General features: G+C 39.3%; 1 protein-coding gene across 1 annotated transcript in view; it reads right to left on the minus strand.

Annotated features, from left to right (window-relative positions):
• LOC109033915 (uncharacterized) overlaps positions 1 to 9255 on the minus strand; it is a 34593-nt gene extending 25338 nt beyond the window's left edge. Inside the window, exon 1 of the mRNA XM_019046769.2 lies at positions 9103 to 9255. Coding sequence (XP_018902314.2) covers positions 9103 to 9114 — 12 coding nt within the window. The 5' untranslated portion in view covers positions 9115 to 9255. The remainder of the gene's footprint in view (positions 1 to 9102) is intronic.
• Between the last annotated feature and the right edge of the window lie 8044 nt (positions 9256 to 17299).

The following is a 17299-nucleotide window of genomic DNA, read 5'->3' on the forward strand; positions in this document are numbered from 1 at the left end:
ATTAACGAGTGGAAATCTGAGCAATCTGTTTATTTTTTAAAACCCTTTGATGTAAGGGCTTACAATCGCTCAATATTTGCAAAGAGAGATTATTCTACATTCATTACTGTTGGTTGAAACTCATCCGGAAGAGACCCTGGTTTGCTTTGATGTGGCCTATGACGTCATCTTCCTGATTTTCAAAGGGCGTTCGATCCTTTATCGATGGAGATGGAGCGTGTAAAACTTGTTGTTCTTGAGGGCGCTTTACTTGAGTTTTGATTTGTATAAATGTGTAGAGAAACAAATACTTTTATTGAGAACATGTACTGCCAATATTATGCGAGTAACACGACCCTGACAGCGTATATCACTCCTCTAACGTAAGGGCGTACCTCTCTTTTCACATGAGCCCTGCGGGTTGATTATTGAAATTGATAGACAAAGCGATAGACAAAGAAGACGTAGAAATTATGAAGAGATCCTATGGGTTGAAATGGGTGGTTCTGATAAACTAAGCGAGAAAATGCTGGACTGACTATAGGGTCCCTCGTGGGTTGCCGTTAGTTAGTCTATTACCTACCTCCTTTGTCCATTGCAACCACACAGCTTCAACGATAGGATCCCTCCATATCCTTCTTGTCTTCTTTGTCTGTAGCTTTATCTATAAATTTCAATAATCGGCCCGCTGGAAAGCATAGAGTTACAAGGAGATCAGGACTCAAGTGGAAATTGATATACTCCCTTACGTCGCAGGTAGGGGTGATGCAATAGCAGGGAAAAGGAAAGGAGGGGTTTGGAAGGGGTAGTGGACACGCTTAGTGGTAAGTTCAATGCGTTAGGATTTCTGGCGTTAAGACTACCTGAGCTTGCCAATTTTTATAGAGTAGGATAGGATAACGCATAACGCCTGATGCGCTCAGAGCTTCAAAGGTTGGAGAGAGCTCTAGCCCTGCAGTAATTTTGACTTGGACTTATTTTTGCCAAACGTAATTATGTGCATTTAGACATGAGCCCTGAGACCCATTAGAATACATGCAAAACAGGGCTCACTTCATAATGCACATAGTTCCGTTTGGCAGAAATTCGTCCAAGAAACAAGGAAAAATCTTATATGAATCCATTCTACAATTCTCAGTTGACGTCCAGAAAAGTAAAATGTGACAAGGACCGCACAAATTGTTAAGCGAGACGCGTGATTCCATAGTTCCGCCATTTATACGGCACACAGTGGATCAAGTCAGTAAGAGAAGTCGGACAAAATTTTGAAACTTTAAGGGAGTATAACTCCGTTAATAAAAAAATTTGAGGTTTTAAAAATGGTTCATTGGTTTCGCCGTAAAATTTTCTCTCAGCAGCACTCCTTAAAATTTAAAATCTGACTAGATCTCTTCTAAGTCTGTTGGAGTGGGTCCCCCCAGGTAGGCGACGGAAAGGGCGTCCAGCCAAACGGTGGGTAGAGGGCATCCGTGAAGAGATGGAGAGATGCCAGCTTCCGGAGGATCTCTGACCGCTGCTGACGCTGACCGCACTGTTTTTGACGCAATGCGTGAAGTATCCATGCAGTCTTGTAGGCACTATGAGTTTTACGCTAACCGCTGCTGACGCTGACCGCACTGCGTTTGAAGCAATGCGTGAAGTATTCCTACAGTCTTGTAGGCGCTATGCGTTTCACATACCATAACAGATCCCTGTGGCGGGTAGGCGTCGCAGAGCACCCTAGCGCGCCGTAAAAGCGGCTTATACATACATACGAAATCAACATCATATTATTCGTCATATTTTAAATTTTAAGGAGTGCTTCTGAAAGAAAATTTCACGACAAAACCAATTGAACCTTTTTTAAAACATCAACATTTTTTATAACCGGAGTTATACGCTCTGAAAGTTTCCAAATTTTGTCCGATAAGATGTGAATCAGTGAGAACGAATACACACCAACTCGGTAACTCATAAATGCTCAATTTCCTTGGAGTTAGTTTTCATAAAGGTCATTGAAGTCAACGCATCTGTTTCAACTTGAACCTTTAAAGTGTCCCTAAGTACTTGTCTTTCGGCACCGAAAATCTTTTTCTTGTGCTAACTTCTTCAACCATTGTGCAGTTTTGCATGTGTCTTGATTATTTTCATATTTTCGAGTTGGTGTGTTTTTGTTCTCACTGATTCATATGTAATAATAAACATCAAAATTTGTAGTTTTAGTCAAAAGTTATACGTCCGACTTCTGATTGACTCGATCCACTGTGCGGCACTAAAAAAATAGAGAAGCTGTTTCAGAAACGATTACGACGATGGTCTCTAACATTCGTTTTATTGCCCAGTTTGACAGAGCGCCTGGACCTGAGCTCGCGGATTGTGCTCATATTTTTGCGGGGTAGCGAGCCGGCGAAAATATAGGTAGCGCTCGAGAGATTCGATATCCTCGCGGGCGTTATTTTTCACGGCGAGAGCATATACGTGCGTGAGCACTAGATTGCCAATTTTGCACTACATTCGCATGGTTTATAGGACAGGAATCGACTGGGGTGGAAAATTTTGCAGATACGTTTATTTTTATTTATTCGCGCCATTCGCCGAGTGTACTCTGTTTCAGGAGCCGACGCAACTTTTTATCGAATGTCGCCTACGATGAATATTTATCACCGTGGCCTAGATTTTAATGGGGTCTTCTCTCATCCGGGGGACTAGGAAAAGTTTGAGCCTATTTTTAAAACTACGAGGTTATAGCAATATTTTTCTAGTCGAGATATCTGGTGAAGATTTTCCATACTGAGGTAATTTTTTTCGTGAGTTTTATGACTGGGTTTGATTCATATTGCGCTGTGAATTCTTAGGCCTTTAAAAAGTTGAATATGAAAAATGTGTCGAGACTTCTTAAAAATCTTACGAGTTCGTATGATTTACTGCAAGACTTACGCTATCAAATCCACACTTCGTACACTGTATATTTCTGTTCCTTTGCTTTTAGGTGCCGAGGTTTAAATAGATGTTCTCTTGACTCTAGGCTGAAGATAAAAGCAACTATCTCTACTCATGCCTACTCATTCAGGTAAATGTTCCCTCATTGAACTGGTGTATGCCGAGAAGTGTGTCACGCGGAATTTTTTCAAAATTTCACGAGGAAAAAAATGGAACCGCATTTAAAATCTCAACCTTTTGTATGGACGGAGTTATAAGCTTTTAAAGTTTCCAAATTTTGTCCGGCCTCTCCTGTTGACTCGATCCATTGTGTGGCACTCAAAAAAAACTATTAAAAGAAACATAAAAAAATAATAAATAAAAAACTCCATATTCATTGAGGCCAATATTCCGGTATTGAACTGGTGTATGCCGAAAAGTGTCTCACACGGAATGTTTCAGGTGCTTTTTATTCATGTTGTTGTTATATAAATTTATTTATAGGTGCTTTAACAATCAACAGTTCTTAACAACTGGAGCAGAGATCAAAAGGAGCAGTACAAAAATTGAAAGGAAGGGCAAAGAAAAAATAAATGAAATTTGGAGATTAAGTTCTTTGAAAAAAAGAGGGATTTGATGAGAAATTTTCGAACCTTGTAATACAGCAGTATGTGAATGTGTGGTAAGAAATATACAAAATTTGGAATGGAGTTACGGGGATTTTGCTGTGGACGGTAGAACACGTCACTTATGGGACGCATTGCAATGCGTCCTAGAAACACTCATGATTAATACAATTAGTCGAATCTCCGTCAATTAAAGCAGTGCGAGCGTACGGTAATCCGATTGGATTAGCGCGCTTTCCAAGATGAGATTAATGATATTTTGCAGTGGTTTTATTCGTATTGAAAACGCGTATTAGAAACATCGGCAACGAAACCGGAGCGTCGCATAATTGGACGGATTTCTGTCAAACGGAACCATGTGAATTATGACGTGAGCTCTGTTATACACATATTATTATGGGTCTCAGGGCTCGTGTCTTATTGCTCATAGTTCGGTTTGACAAAAACAAGTCCAATTTAGTTATCACAAGGCAGTGAGAGGGTGAGCTCCAAATTCAGTTCCTCCTCTTACGCGTATTCTTATGTATCTCTTAATAACCGCATCAGTGAATCAGTTTCAGGTGGAGGTATAATTTTTGGTAAGCATGAAAGTTAAAATCCCTTTATGCATCCATATAGGCCGCTATTACAGCAATCTTTGGCGCTCCGCGACTCCCAGCCGCCTAAGTCTCCTATCCTCTCAGAACTTTTCAGGTAGTTCAGGTGAAAAGGTATAACATCCCTTTTTACCTTTTCAAATTTTGATCGACATGGACGGAAAATATACTTACGTCAATGGACCACTAGACAAGGTACGAATTTCAGCATTCTAATACAGGTTTCTTCACCAAATTTTTACGTAAAACACGATTCGCACAGCGACAATTACCGAAATCAACTCCATCCGAAGATATTTAATGATTCTTGGGGCGTGAATTCAAACCACCCGCTCATGAAAACTCAATGCTCTACGTGATTCACATCGCGCGCTAAACGTTATCATGGCAGTCTCTGCGATATGAAAATCTGGCAACCTCAATCTGGATGCTTTGGCTCAGCTATAGCAAATTACGTATAGTTTGAAATACACGTGATGGGAAATGAACACTGCTCGATTGAGAAGCTTTCTGAAACCGTTGTAGTGCGCGATTTGACTCACGTAGAGCTTTGAGTATCTTGTGAGTGGGCAGTTCAAATTCCTCGTAACCAATGTGAAATAAAAACATTAATATCTCCGTCAGGAGTTGGTTTTAGTAATTTTCGTTGCGCAAATTTGTTCTATAAGTGAAATTCTGGCTAAGAAACATGTAAGTAAATGCTTAAATTCGTACCTTTGTCTAGTGGTCCATTCTCCGTCAAAAGTGTGTTCCTCTTTTCTTCTTGGGGTGTAATTAGCACTATCTCACGGAAAATATTTTACTTTTTCTCGGAAAATGTAAGTAACTGGATGACACAGTTAAACATCGAGGATCACATTTACGAAGCACCTCTCTCAATCCACCCTTTCGCTCATAACTTTGTCGAGAGTTTAAGTCATAGAGTGGCAAGGGTGAACGGGAGTGTGAATAATTCCATCATATCAATTATTCCTTATGGATAGGCTTCTCCTCGTAATTCGTCATAAATTAAATTCACGCTTTAAAATTTCATGAAGTGCTGTCAAAATTATCTGCTCAAAAATTTAACAGGGCATCTCGACGGACATCATTTGAAAATTACGAAGATCTATCGTGAAACTTTATGCAATGAATAAATTAGATTAGTTTGCAAAATTAGAAAGCTTCTACGAAAGGAAGAGAGACTTAACTGACTTAAGCTCGCCGTAATACCTGCAGATTTTATGCATAGGCTTCATGGTGATAATAATCTTTATCGTTCGTGTATTAGTATACCTGGAGCGTGAAATGATAATGTAATTTAGAAACAAATAAATTTAAAAAGACGGAAAATATCTACTTCAGACATCATTTTCTGATTTTTCGAATGTAACATCATTTCCGACCCTTTTTTTAAACTGACATTGATAAAAATCTATATATATATATATATGTAGTCGCTTTTATAGCGCTCTTTGGCGCTGTGCGACGCCTAATCGCCACAAAGCTCGGTCTTCCCACAGGTCATCAGGGAGTTGACAATCTCTTATCTCATTTAATACCCCCTGTCGCCAACCTCTCACTGGGCGTCCCCTACGTCTCCTCCCAGGAGGAACCCAATCAAGCATCTTTTTTGGCAGCCTCTCTTCCGTCATCCTATTGACATGACCATACCAAACAAGTTGTTTGGTCATGACGTCGAACACGATGTCATTTTCGACTTCCATTATCTGACGCACTCTATCATTACGGACCCGATCTCTCCTAGAAATTCCTGCTGACCTTCTCCAGAAATCCATCTCCGTTGCTCTTAGCATATCCTGTGTCCGCTTCTTCAGCTGCCAAACTTCACATCCGTATGTTAATATACTTTTGACTACAGTGATAAAAATCTCAAAATTGAATTATTCTCGAGATTTGGCACCGCTGGCTATTAAAATTATCAAACGATGCGAGTAAAATTATTCGGTAGATTGCGATACTGAAAGAATTCTGTTAGAAATAACGATCTCTCGTGTATTTAGGTTAAAATTCGCACGTGAGTTTCCAGTATACAAGCTATGAAAATATTGTGCAGCATAAAAAAGATCTGAAATTGTTGCACTCTCATCAATGGGTATTACTTTGCAAGGGTTAAATGACCCGCAAAATATTCCGTTGCGTTTGCAAATGGAGTCAGCTCTAGGTGGAAAATCATTTAGAAAATGACAAAGATTTGAATGAGAGGAAGAATGGACTAAGTAAAGCGAAAAAATATACAAGACCAGATACGCCGCGCTGTTATAAAATCTGAGGTAAAACATTTAATGATATGCCAATGTTTAAATTTCTGTCCATTGCAAACTATTTTTGAGGTCATCCTTTAGTGACTTGCGCAATTAGTGTGGCAGTGGAGCGATGTTTGGAAATTATATTATTTCCGAATGCTTCGCTATATTGAGGACAAAAATCAGTCACATTAACCATACAAGCTGTGCTCAGTTTGATGTACCGAAGGTTCATAATGAAATGAAGTATAAATGGGACGTCATTGGTTATGTGAGCTTTAATTTTAATTCGACAAACCTTAAAATTCGGGCAGTGTGGAACACCATATTTTTAGTTTCGCACAAACAAATGTCTCGCTTTGGGTACATCGATACCAGGTTGTTTAAACTTGTTCGGGATGTAACTAGTCTCTCAGTTTTAAAAAATTTAGCCGTAGAGAAGAACCGAGATGTTGAGCGCCTGGAAATGTAGTTAAATGTTTTTCGTTGAATAAACTTTTACGGAAAATCGTCAGCCTCTTTAACGTGAATCGAGGCCAATTTCCCGGTCTGGTAGCTACCACTCATTCAGAAAAGGGACTCCAGTTTGCTTTCGTGCTGAGGAAGAACCCCGTAAGAACATTTGAGAGTTGCCAAATTTCCTTCGATAAGCCGTTTATTTATGAGAAAAAGTTATGAATGTTTTCCCGCGATACTTTGTAGGAACTTTAGGTGAAATTGCGAACAAAATTACCTAAAAAATGGGAAGGAAAATATTCATAAGTTTACCAGGAAATTCGTGATTTATCAAAGGAAATTTGGCAACTCCTGAAGGCTCATACGCGGGTTTTTTCTTTAGCACGGCAAAGTAAGCAATAGCTCGGATGTGGTTGCGTATATTAATTTCAAGGCTGCTTCTCTCCATTTTTGACACATTAATCAGCAGTTTTCGCACGGGGAAATCTACATATCTCTACCCGATATTTGGCAACGTCGGTTCGCAGCATAGTTTCGCGAGTAGTTCCCATTATTTTTAATTCCTCCCCTGCGCAGGTAACTAAGCTCCCCTCTGCAGTGCCAGCCAACTTCGCGTCATTAAATTCGCTCGCAAATTTTATTCGAAAGTCCATCGGCTCACCCTTCGAATTAAGTAAGCTTCTGTTTCCCATCGGTGAAATGAGTTCCAGTGCACGGTCAAAATAAGAATATTCTCTCGGAATGGAATAGGAGTGAGTATACTTTAATTGGTTTCCACTCCGGGTCGAAAGTCCTTATTTACAAATGGCGAGGCTTGAGTTATCGACTAGTATCGCTATTTCCCCATTTGAAGCTATGGTAAAGAATCGATTAGTAAGCTTTACCCTGATTATCGATTCTTTTATATAGGTTTAAATAGCAGATGAATCGATTCATCTTAAAGCACGCCACATCGATGCCTTCGGTCTATGCTAAAATCGCGCATCCCCCGTGGGTTTTCATTAGAGTTACGTGGTTCTTGAAGTGTGGGATGGAGCTAGCAACTCGACATTAAAAACGAGCTCGCCTGAAGCTCCGTTCTCTAGTTGCGTCACTTGAATTAAAAACTTAAAGGGGTTGGTGAAACTTCACTTGTTGGACCCTCCGTGGTTTGAATTCCTATTTTTAAACTTCGTTTATACTTCTCTGCGTTTATGAGCGCGGTGAGGGAAGCAGCATGTCATGAGCATTCTTTAAGAATATACAGCTTGCGGTGAGAGAGAAGCTTTGGAGATAACGTTTCTTCAGACATGAAACCTCCTGCTCGTGTTTTAGACGTAAAAGGAAACCATGTTAAAGTACACATTTAGTATCCGGAAAGGGAAAAATGCAAGTCCCCCTAAAACCATGAAATCTGATGAAAATGAATGGCAACAAATTTGAATATAAAATCCTGAAGACAGAACGATGAGTCGTTTTCGTAGTCAAAACTACCATATCATACTCTCACTCTACTACTACTGCCGAAAACTATGTACAATGCCGCATACACTGTGAGCTGAACTTAATTTTACTTGTATTCATTGCAGCGAATTTATTTTTGAAATTGATAGACCAAGCAATAAACAGAGAAGCAGAGGGAAAATGGAGCTATCTTATTCGTTGTAACGAGTGGCTGTTATAAAATAAAGTGGAAAATGATTGATTTTTAATAGGATCCTTTGTGGGTTGACGTTTAGGTTGCGCCCATTGTCCATTGCACTCACCCGCTCCCACCAATAGAATCGCTCCATTTCCTTTCTTGTCCATCGCTTTATCTACCTATTTCAAAAATCAGCGCGTAGGGATTAGTCAGAAAAAAGCATACACTCCTTCCTCAAAATGAAAGAAAATGCTACACTCGAGCTAGTTACTAGCAGGAATTGTCCAGTTAAAAATCACACCGAAAAAAAAGTGAAGTTAATGTAACTCGGGATGTAAAAAAAGTGTGCGAAAACTTATAAAATGCTGAATTACCCGCCACAGTTGTTAGTTTTACATATTGGCATTCCTAAAGATTTTATAAGTTCTCGCACACTTTTTTTACATGCAGAATGTTAAATCAACTTCACTTATTTTTTCGGTGCACGTTGACTAATCATGGAAATTACCATTTAAAAATGTCCATTCCTTCCTGCTTTTACCAGAGATGTCAGTTAAAAGCAATGCAAGGAGGAAAGTTAAGTTAGATGTAGAAGACAGCAAAACATTTGAAAATACAGGATGAGTTTAAAGAAGCTACGAAATTATGAGGAAGAAAAGAGAGCATTGCGCTACACTTACTTTGAAAGCCATGGTTCACGGAACACTCAACGTAAATAGTGAAACTGACGCAAGATCGCGAAAACAGGGTACATTATATAGCATTGCATCGTTTGATATGCGAAGTGCATTCTGCATCCGAGGTGCAATGTCTCGGACTAGCTCCTTGATTAGTAGTGATCTTGACTTGCAGTTGTCATTCACCGATTCGAAGATAATCCTATGTTGCAAGTCACCGCTAGGAGTTGAGCAGCCGTGTCACCTTCCGCGCGAATCCAGGAAATCTGTCCCGCACCTATTCTGGCGTCAGCTCTGCATAAAAAGAGATAATGTACTTTTTAAGTATTTTTGCATGACACCAGAGCACCAGTTGGACCGAGTTTATCAGGGAGAAACCAACCCACATTTCTGAAAAAAACTGAGTTAAGAATGAATTGGAGTGTCACTAGCTGTATATTTTCTCCTGCCAAAAGCTGAAAGTCTTAAAACAATTTTTTTTTTTTTTTTTTTTTTTTTTTTTTTTTTTTTTTTTGCGAAAAGAGGGGTTAAAGATTATTCTTTACATTGAGCCTTAAGCAGGAATACTCAAATCCTCAAACTTCTAATCCCTTTTACTCAGTTTCAACTTAATGTGGGTTGGTTCCTTTTCTGCTGAACTCGGTCCAATTGTAATCGCTGCAGAAGTATATAGTGTGACGCTTAATTTTTTTAGTCGGTGCGTGTGTTCGAGATTTACTTTGATAAGATGTCAGTCGAAATCGATACAGAAAAAAAAGTTCGGCTGTAAGAGCCGAAAAACGGTTATCTACCGTACTTAGGAAAAACACCGTATGAGGCATGTGAGGCGTTGTCACATTTCCTCCATACAACCAACACAGCACAACCAGGAGAGTAATCAGACTCATCAGAAAGGAGCTATAAATCACATTTTGGGGGAAAGATAGGAGCAATTAGACTGCGTTTAACAGATAGGAATCAAGCCTTATCTGCTATTGCCAAATTTAACTAGGCACTTTAATTTTTTACGAGAGAGCTTTTGTGCGGATTCCTTTGAAGATTTTAAGGAATTTGCTTCGCACTATGGAGAAAATTCAATAAAATTTTCTCAAAAATCCGTACAACCGTTTTCATGTAAAAAATTAAATTGCTCAATTAAATTTGGAAACAGCTGATGTGGCTTGATTCCTTTCTGTTTAACGCGGCCCAAGTATGAGCTCAACCAGTTGTGAATTTCCTTTTGTCAAATATTCATAGTCGTGAAAAATATAGGGGATTACTTTAACATCGATTATTATATAGATAAATGGAACTTCAAACCTCATTATCTCACTCTAAACTTAATGCGTTGGCTCTTTTCTTTTGAACTCAGGTCTTTTGATATAAATCTCGTTGGAGGACGTAAAAGCTTAATTTAGATCAGCATGAAAATTCAGTTTCGTTACTGCGCGGTTAGCCTGGTGAAAATAATAATGTAGTCGAGGTCGCAGCTATTGTCATCGTGGCAAAATGAAACTGATATTTCCGAGAAACAAAATTTATAAGCCAAGCAAAAGTTAATAGCAAAGCTGCGCTTCCACGCGTGAAGGATTCGCTCGCTCATCCCTGGAGGGTTGTTTTAACTGAGGCTCATCAATGCAGTATTACTTAAAAGTCAGTCTTCTCTCGGTCAGATGATGCGCACAAATAAAAAGCTCATCACAGTTTTATTGACGCAATCAGACACAGTTTCACGCTACGTTGCCGCCTGGTTCGAAGGGTTTTCATCACAACGGCCGTTTCGGTTTTTACCTGCTCCCAGGAATTCCTAGGGATCGAGAAAAAAACTTCAAATCGCGGTCAAGTAACCGGCAGAATATCTTTTCCGCACAAAGTACAATTGTGGTAATTTTTCCGATCATCGTTACCGCACAAACTCATTTTCGCACAAATCAGATCTCAAACATCTGGTAACATTTGCAGGACATGCAGTTAGTTTCCCACAATCAGTTCATAGTGGAGCCGCTATTCGCGGGCAATGTAGAATGATTTTAATTCGGTTATCCGTGTCAATTGTAACGAATATGACGTAAAAAGGTATCTTAGTAAATTTTTAATCGCGCATGTTTCAAGTTTTATATTTTAATCGTAATATTTGGTAAGTATTTTTAAAGGGTGTCTTAAATCGATCTCATGCCCAAAAATTTTAAGATAATTGATAGCAACCGGGGTAAAAATATGCTAGTTCATAAGAATGTGAAAAACACCATTATTTTCGACTTTAAAAAAAAAGAATCGTTTGGCGATGTTCCGTCGATGAAAGTTGCTGATCTATTTTTTTCAATATTTGTTTACTGATTTTTCTTTCATATGCCTTATATTTTTCTCGACGTTGCCGCATACTACAGAAAATTATTTGTGCGGAAATGACTTTGTGCGGCAACGATAATCGGAAAAATTACCACAAATGTACTTTGTGCGGAAAAGATAGTCAGCCAAGTAACCAAAGTTTTTGATAGTTCAGAGGCGACATCATACTGAAAATGAAGAGACAGCAGAATTGACAAGGGGTATGGAAGTTACTCGCACACCACCATTTCGCCTTCAATTTCCCAGGTAGCCCAGAGGGCATACTCTATGCAGCAAGTTGTCTGTGTCGTCTGAGTTCAGTTATCTACCCGAGTGTTTGTGTCTTGCACGTCCAAAAATTTTACCTCGCAGTTAGGAATGTTAAACTATGTACAAAAATGTTGCTATTACCGTAGTTTTTCTATGAAAGTCTCTGTGACGATTATAAATTTACAATATAAAAATAATCATTTAATCTCTAATTGGGAAAGCAGTGATTTTCCAGCGTAAGAGCTTAGAGAAACGCCTCTGTGAAAGTCAAACTGAATCTGGAATTTAATTCCGAATATTCAGTTTAGTTGGCCTGGAGTAACATGGTGGTAAAATAGTGCCGGGCCCACACTATTTTGCGGGGAAATTAAGGCCAAAAAATTCCAAAAATGTTAATACTAGTCCAAAGAGCTCTAATGAATATCAGTACAAGTCACGAGAGGAAGAGTGTTTAGGTCACAATCAGGCAGATGCATTGAAATACTGAGCTGGGGTCACGCCGAGTCGTCTGTGCCGCGATCACTCTAACGCGAGTCCGAATAATCGCGCCAAACACATTGCGGCCGACGTTTAACGTATATAAGCGCCTGCAAGACTTTAGGAATACTTCACGCATCGCGCCAAACAGTGCGGTTAGCGGACGGACCATATCAGCGCCTACAAGACTGCCTGAATACTTCTCACATTGCGCCAAACGCAGTAACGTTGTGAGTCTTCTTACACCTCATCAGTAGATCACAGTCCCCTTGTCCCCCCCCCAGGTATTTTTAGGTTTTTTCCTCGGCCTGAAGTTGAGATCTTATGGCCAAAATATTAGGCCGTTTGACTGATTTAATCGAAGTTTTTTCTACTTGAGGTCTGGCAACACGGAAGAAGGAGGAATCGCATCCGATCTTATTAGGGGGCCAATATAAACATGACCGGGTTTTTGTTTATGAGGGCACGCGACACGGGGACGGCGAAATCCGTGACGATCCACAACCCTCCCCTTCCGTCCCCCTTGGACCCTGCCTACCCTGCCCGAACTGGGTGCTAATAAACTCAGATTTTCCGTAACTGCGTCGTTGTGCGTGCAGCCCCATCTCGCTCGTGTTCTTAATGAAACCGAGATGTTTTTTGGGGCGAACTGGACGTGTTTCTGCCAAATAGAACTATGTGCATTAAGACATGAGCCTTGAGACCCATAAAAATGCACGCAAAACAGAGCTCACATCATAATGCACATAGTTCCGTTTGGCAGAAATACGTTCAATTTCTCATGAGCGTGTGTCCTTTTTCCTGATTTTTAAAAGACGCGCAACAGTGGCGTGGCGTGCTTTGCGATATATCGATTGATCTATCATTTAAACCTATGGAAAAGGATCGACTATTAGGGTGTTCGCAGCGAACACCCTAATAATCGATTCTTTACCACAGCTCAAATGGGGAAATCTCGATAGTCGATCATTCACGCCTCGCCACTGACGCGCAATGGACCACTATAGACAAAGCACGAATTTCAGCATTCTGATACATGTTTCCCGACCAAAATTTCACGTAGAACACGATGCGCACAACGAAAATTACCAACATGAATAGCTTACGAAGATATTTAATGATTCTTAATCCGTGAATTCAAACCATCGGCTCATGAAAATTAAAGCTCTACGTGATTCCATATCGCGCGCTAAACGTTATCATGACAATCTCTGCCATATAAAAATCTGGCGACCTCGATCTTGACGCTTTGACTCAGCTATAGAGAAGTGCTTACAGTTTGAACAACACATGCTGAGAAATGAACATTGCTCGATGGAGTAGCTTGCTGAAACCGTTGTAGTGCGAGATTTTACTCACGTGGAGCTTTGAGTTTCTTGTGAGCGGGCAATTCAAATTCCTCGTCACCAATGTGTAATAAAAATGTTAATATCTTCGTTCAGAGTTGGTTTCAGCAATTTTCGTTGTGTGAATCGTGTTTTACGTGAAATTCTTGTTAAGAAACATGTATCAGATTGCTTAAATTCGTACCTTGTCCAGTGGTCCATTGGACGTGTTTCTGCAAAATAGAACTATGTGCATAAAGACAGGAACCTTGAGACCCGTAGGAATACATGCATAACAGGACTCACATCATAATGCACTATTGCACATAGTCTCGTTTGGCAGATATACGTTCAATTTCTCATGAGCGTGTGTCCTTTTTCCTGGTTTTTTAAAAGACGCGCAGTACTATTGTGAGCAGTTTATACAGCGGGATGATTATTGAAATGGATCAGTCGCACTAGTTACAGAATCGTGCTTAATTGCTTGATTCTTGTATATTAGCCAAAAATATCAAGATCTGTCCATTCAGCAACTTTCTACGTTCAGTAATTACCAAGATATCGCGCTTTGAAAAACTTGGTTTTCGACGTCATCCGCCGTGGTGGTGAGTGGTGACACCATTGGTTTCTTTCACCTTGGATTCATCAATCAGTAATACAAAAATATGCACTGGTTGCTTGACTTAGAACACAGATAAAACCAAGGTGGAAGAAACCAAGGGCATCACCACCGCAGTAGATAACGTCATAAACCGAGTTTTTCATAGCGCGATATCTCGGTTAATACTGAACGTAGAAAGTTGCTGTTTGAACAGATCTTATAATTTTTAGCTAAACTTCAATTAGAAAGCATCAAAATACGATTCTGTGACCAGCGCAACTGTCTCATTGATAGACACAGTTATAGACAAAAATTAGAAAAAGGTAAAATGTAGTGCTCCCATTTCTCGGAGTCGCTACCTTTCGGAACTTTTGAGATTTTCCTGAATTTTTCCCAGAACTTTTGAAATTCTTGAAATTTTCCAGATCTTTTGCATTTTCCGGAACTTTTGGCAAAATTTGAAGAGAATTTCGGAACTTTTCACGGTCATGGAGTAGGGGCAATTGGAATAAAGAAGTTCCGAATCCCAGAACTTTTGACGGACATGGCATGGGAGTACTGGTAAAATGGAGCAATCCTACTGGTTGAAGCGGGTAGTTGCAACAGACGACGGAGGTAAGTTATACAACAGCAACCCACGAGGGAACCTTATGGTGGCTGCGATAGAATTGCGTAAATGCCCCCTCTTTTACCTTTTTGGATATGCATAGGATTGCGCGAATTTCTCTGGTACTGAAAACTCACGTGCTTGCGCGAATATTCAATATACGACGAGGAAGCGATAATCTGACAACCTTGGTAGTTTGTGGTAGGTAGCTACATCGTGGAAGACTGTTCATTCCCTTTTCATATACGAGCGTGATTGTCTCTCTTCGATGGATATAGCCCTCGCAGAACGAATAGCCCAGTGAGCTTTCGTAGACATTTAAAAAGTGGACTAGGGGCCTCTGGCCACCAACCACTGAAAAAAACTACACGTAAAAAATCGTAGAACAACCATGTTCAAGTTTTTCAAGAGATGAATGGATTCAAACCCCGACGGGTGCACCCAAAAGAAAGTGTGTATTTATCTCTGGTTGCAACGTTATGCACAACTTTTATGTTTTATTTTTAATATATGTTTTTAAAAAGCTACACACAGTTTTTCTGAAAAGTTTCCGTTAAAGGTTACCTGAAAGTTATCTAAATGATCTCAAATAAAAGTATCAAAAATTTCGACGCGATGTTTGCGTTCGTTCCATTTTCTCTTGATGTAACCAAACCAAAATTAAATATCATCTGAGTTTCTGAATCGTTACAATGAGGATACATATTTTCCCTTTAATTGCCGTAAAAACTTGAGCAGAAAGTCAAAAACGATGACGCGCAGTGCAACAGCATTCCTACACATTCTTGTAGGCGGTAATATGCGTTTCAGGCCAACTGACCGACTGCACTGCGTTTGGTGCAATGCGAGAAGTATTCATGCAGTCTCGTAGGCGCTGACATGGGCTGTCCGCCGACCGCACTGTTTGGCGGAATGCGCGAGGTATTCCTACAGTCTTGCAGGTGCTAATATACGTTTAACGCCGGCTGCACTGTATGCACGGAAAAAAATCTTTGGTGCTTATAGCCAGATAGTAGGTGACATTTACCATCTTGGATTCCCAGCTGCGACCCCTGAGAACAATTTTGCTACGAGCACAAATGTATGATGGTTAGAAACCTCAAACCGCGATCAGGTAGGCGTTGACAACAAAGCTGGTAATTCGCACCAACACTGCTGGGCGGGCGCGCCGTCCTCCGTAGACGTCCCGCACAACGTTGCTGAGATAGACCTTCAAAGATGGTAAACTGACCCATCCGGATGTTTAGTGTATCAATCATGAAAGCAAGAAGAACCTAATATTTTGTGTTTTTAGCCATAAAGAGGAGTATTTTCTTGTGAAACGTACAGCTAAAAAAATTGAATACAAAGGTGTGCAATGTCGGGGTTCGCAGCTAGGGGATGGTGGAAAAGGGTTAATCGCGTAAATAAATTTCGAAATTGAGTAAAATGAGACTACAGTACTTATTGTGAGGTTCTATAGTTGTATCTGACCTATCAAATTTTTTTGCCTACCGCGGGGATTGAACCTGGGACCTATCTAACCCTAGCCGAAGACCCTAACGATTGAGCTATACAGAATGATGAGAATCTTGACCGAAAAACCTTTACATAGCTTCGATTTGAACGAAAAACCAGAATATTCAATCTACATACTTAGATCGGTTCATTCGTTTTTCTAATTTTTGTATTTCATTTTATTTTTTAACGTTATTTCAGTTGTTTACTTTATTTTATTTTGGTACTTCATTTTAAATTTTTTACTTTATTTTTTTTCTTTACGTGATATAATTTTTCTTTGATTATTTCTTTTTTATTTATTTACTTTATTTTAATTGTTTTCCTTTGTTTCTTTGCTTAATTTTAATGTTTTACTTTATTGCTTTTTCTTTACTTAATATTATTTTTCTTTGATTATTTATTCTTTATTTCTTCCCTGTATTTTACCGTTACTGGCTTTATTTTATTTCTTGCAATTTTTTATTTTTTTACTTTAATTCAGTCACTTCATTTTAATTTTTATACTTCATTAAATATCTCTTCGTTGTCATTTATAACTGCATTTTATTTATCTATTTTTTCTTTTTTTCTTTTCATGCCGAGAATCAATTTAAAATTTTCAAACTAGGATTATTTTTATGATTTGCTAAAGTGCTTCTAGCATTGGACAAATAAGCCCAGGCTACTTACTTGAACAAGTAAGATTATGTAGCATAGAAAATAAAAAAATGACCCCTCTAAAGTACTGAAACCTTGACATGGTGTTAAATATAGGGCATGCCTAGCCTACTGGTAAACCTGGGATGTTTAGCTTAACGACAGCATACAATTGACAAGAAACATTGTTAAAACATTAGTAACAATTGATAAATTTCTGTCATTTCCTTGGAATTTTGAATGTAGAAAAAAATTGATTTTGAAAACTATTATTAGTGACAGGGGCCTTTGGCCGCCACGCTGCCGACAACCAATGCGGAAGAAAACAACATACGTAAAAAGTCGTAGAACAACCGTGTTCAAGTTATCTCGGAGATTAATGGATTCAAATACCGTCAATGTTTTATTTTTGATCAATGTTTTTAAAATAATACACACTGTTATTCTAATTTTCCGCAAATTTTCCTGAGTGATTTA

This window comes from Bemisia tabaci, chromosome 8 (genome assembly GCF_918797505.1).
Source record: "Bemisia tabaci chromosome 8, PGI_BMITA_v3".
Classification (NCBI taxonomy): Eukaryota; Metazoa; Arthropoda; class Insecta; order Hemiptera; family Aleyrodidae; genus Bemisia; species Bemisia tabaci.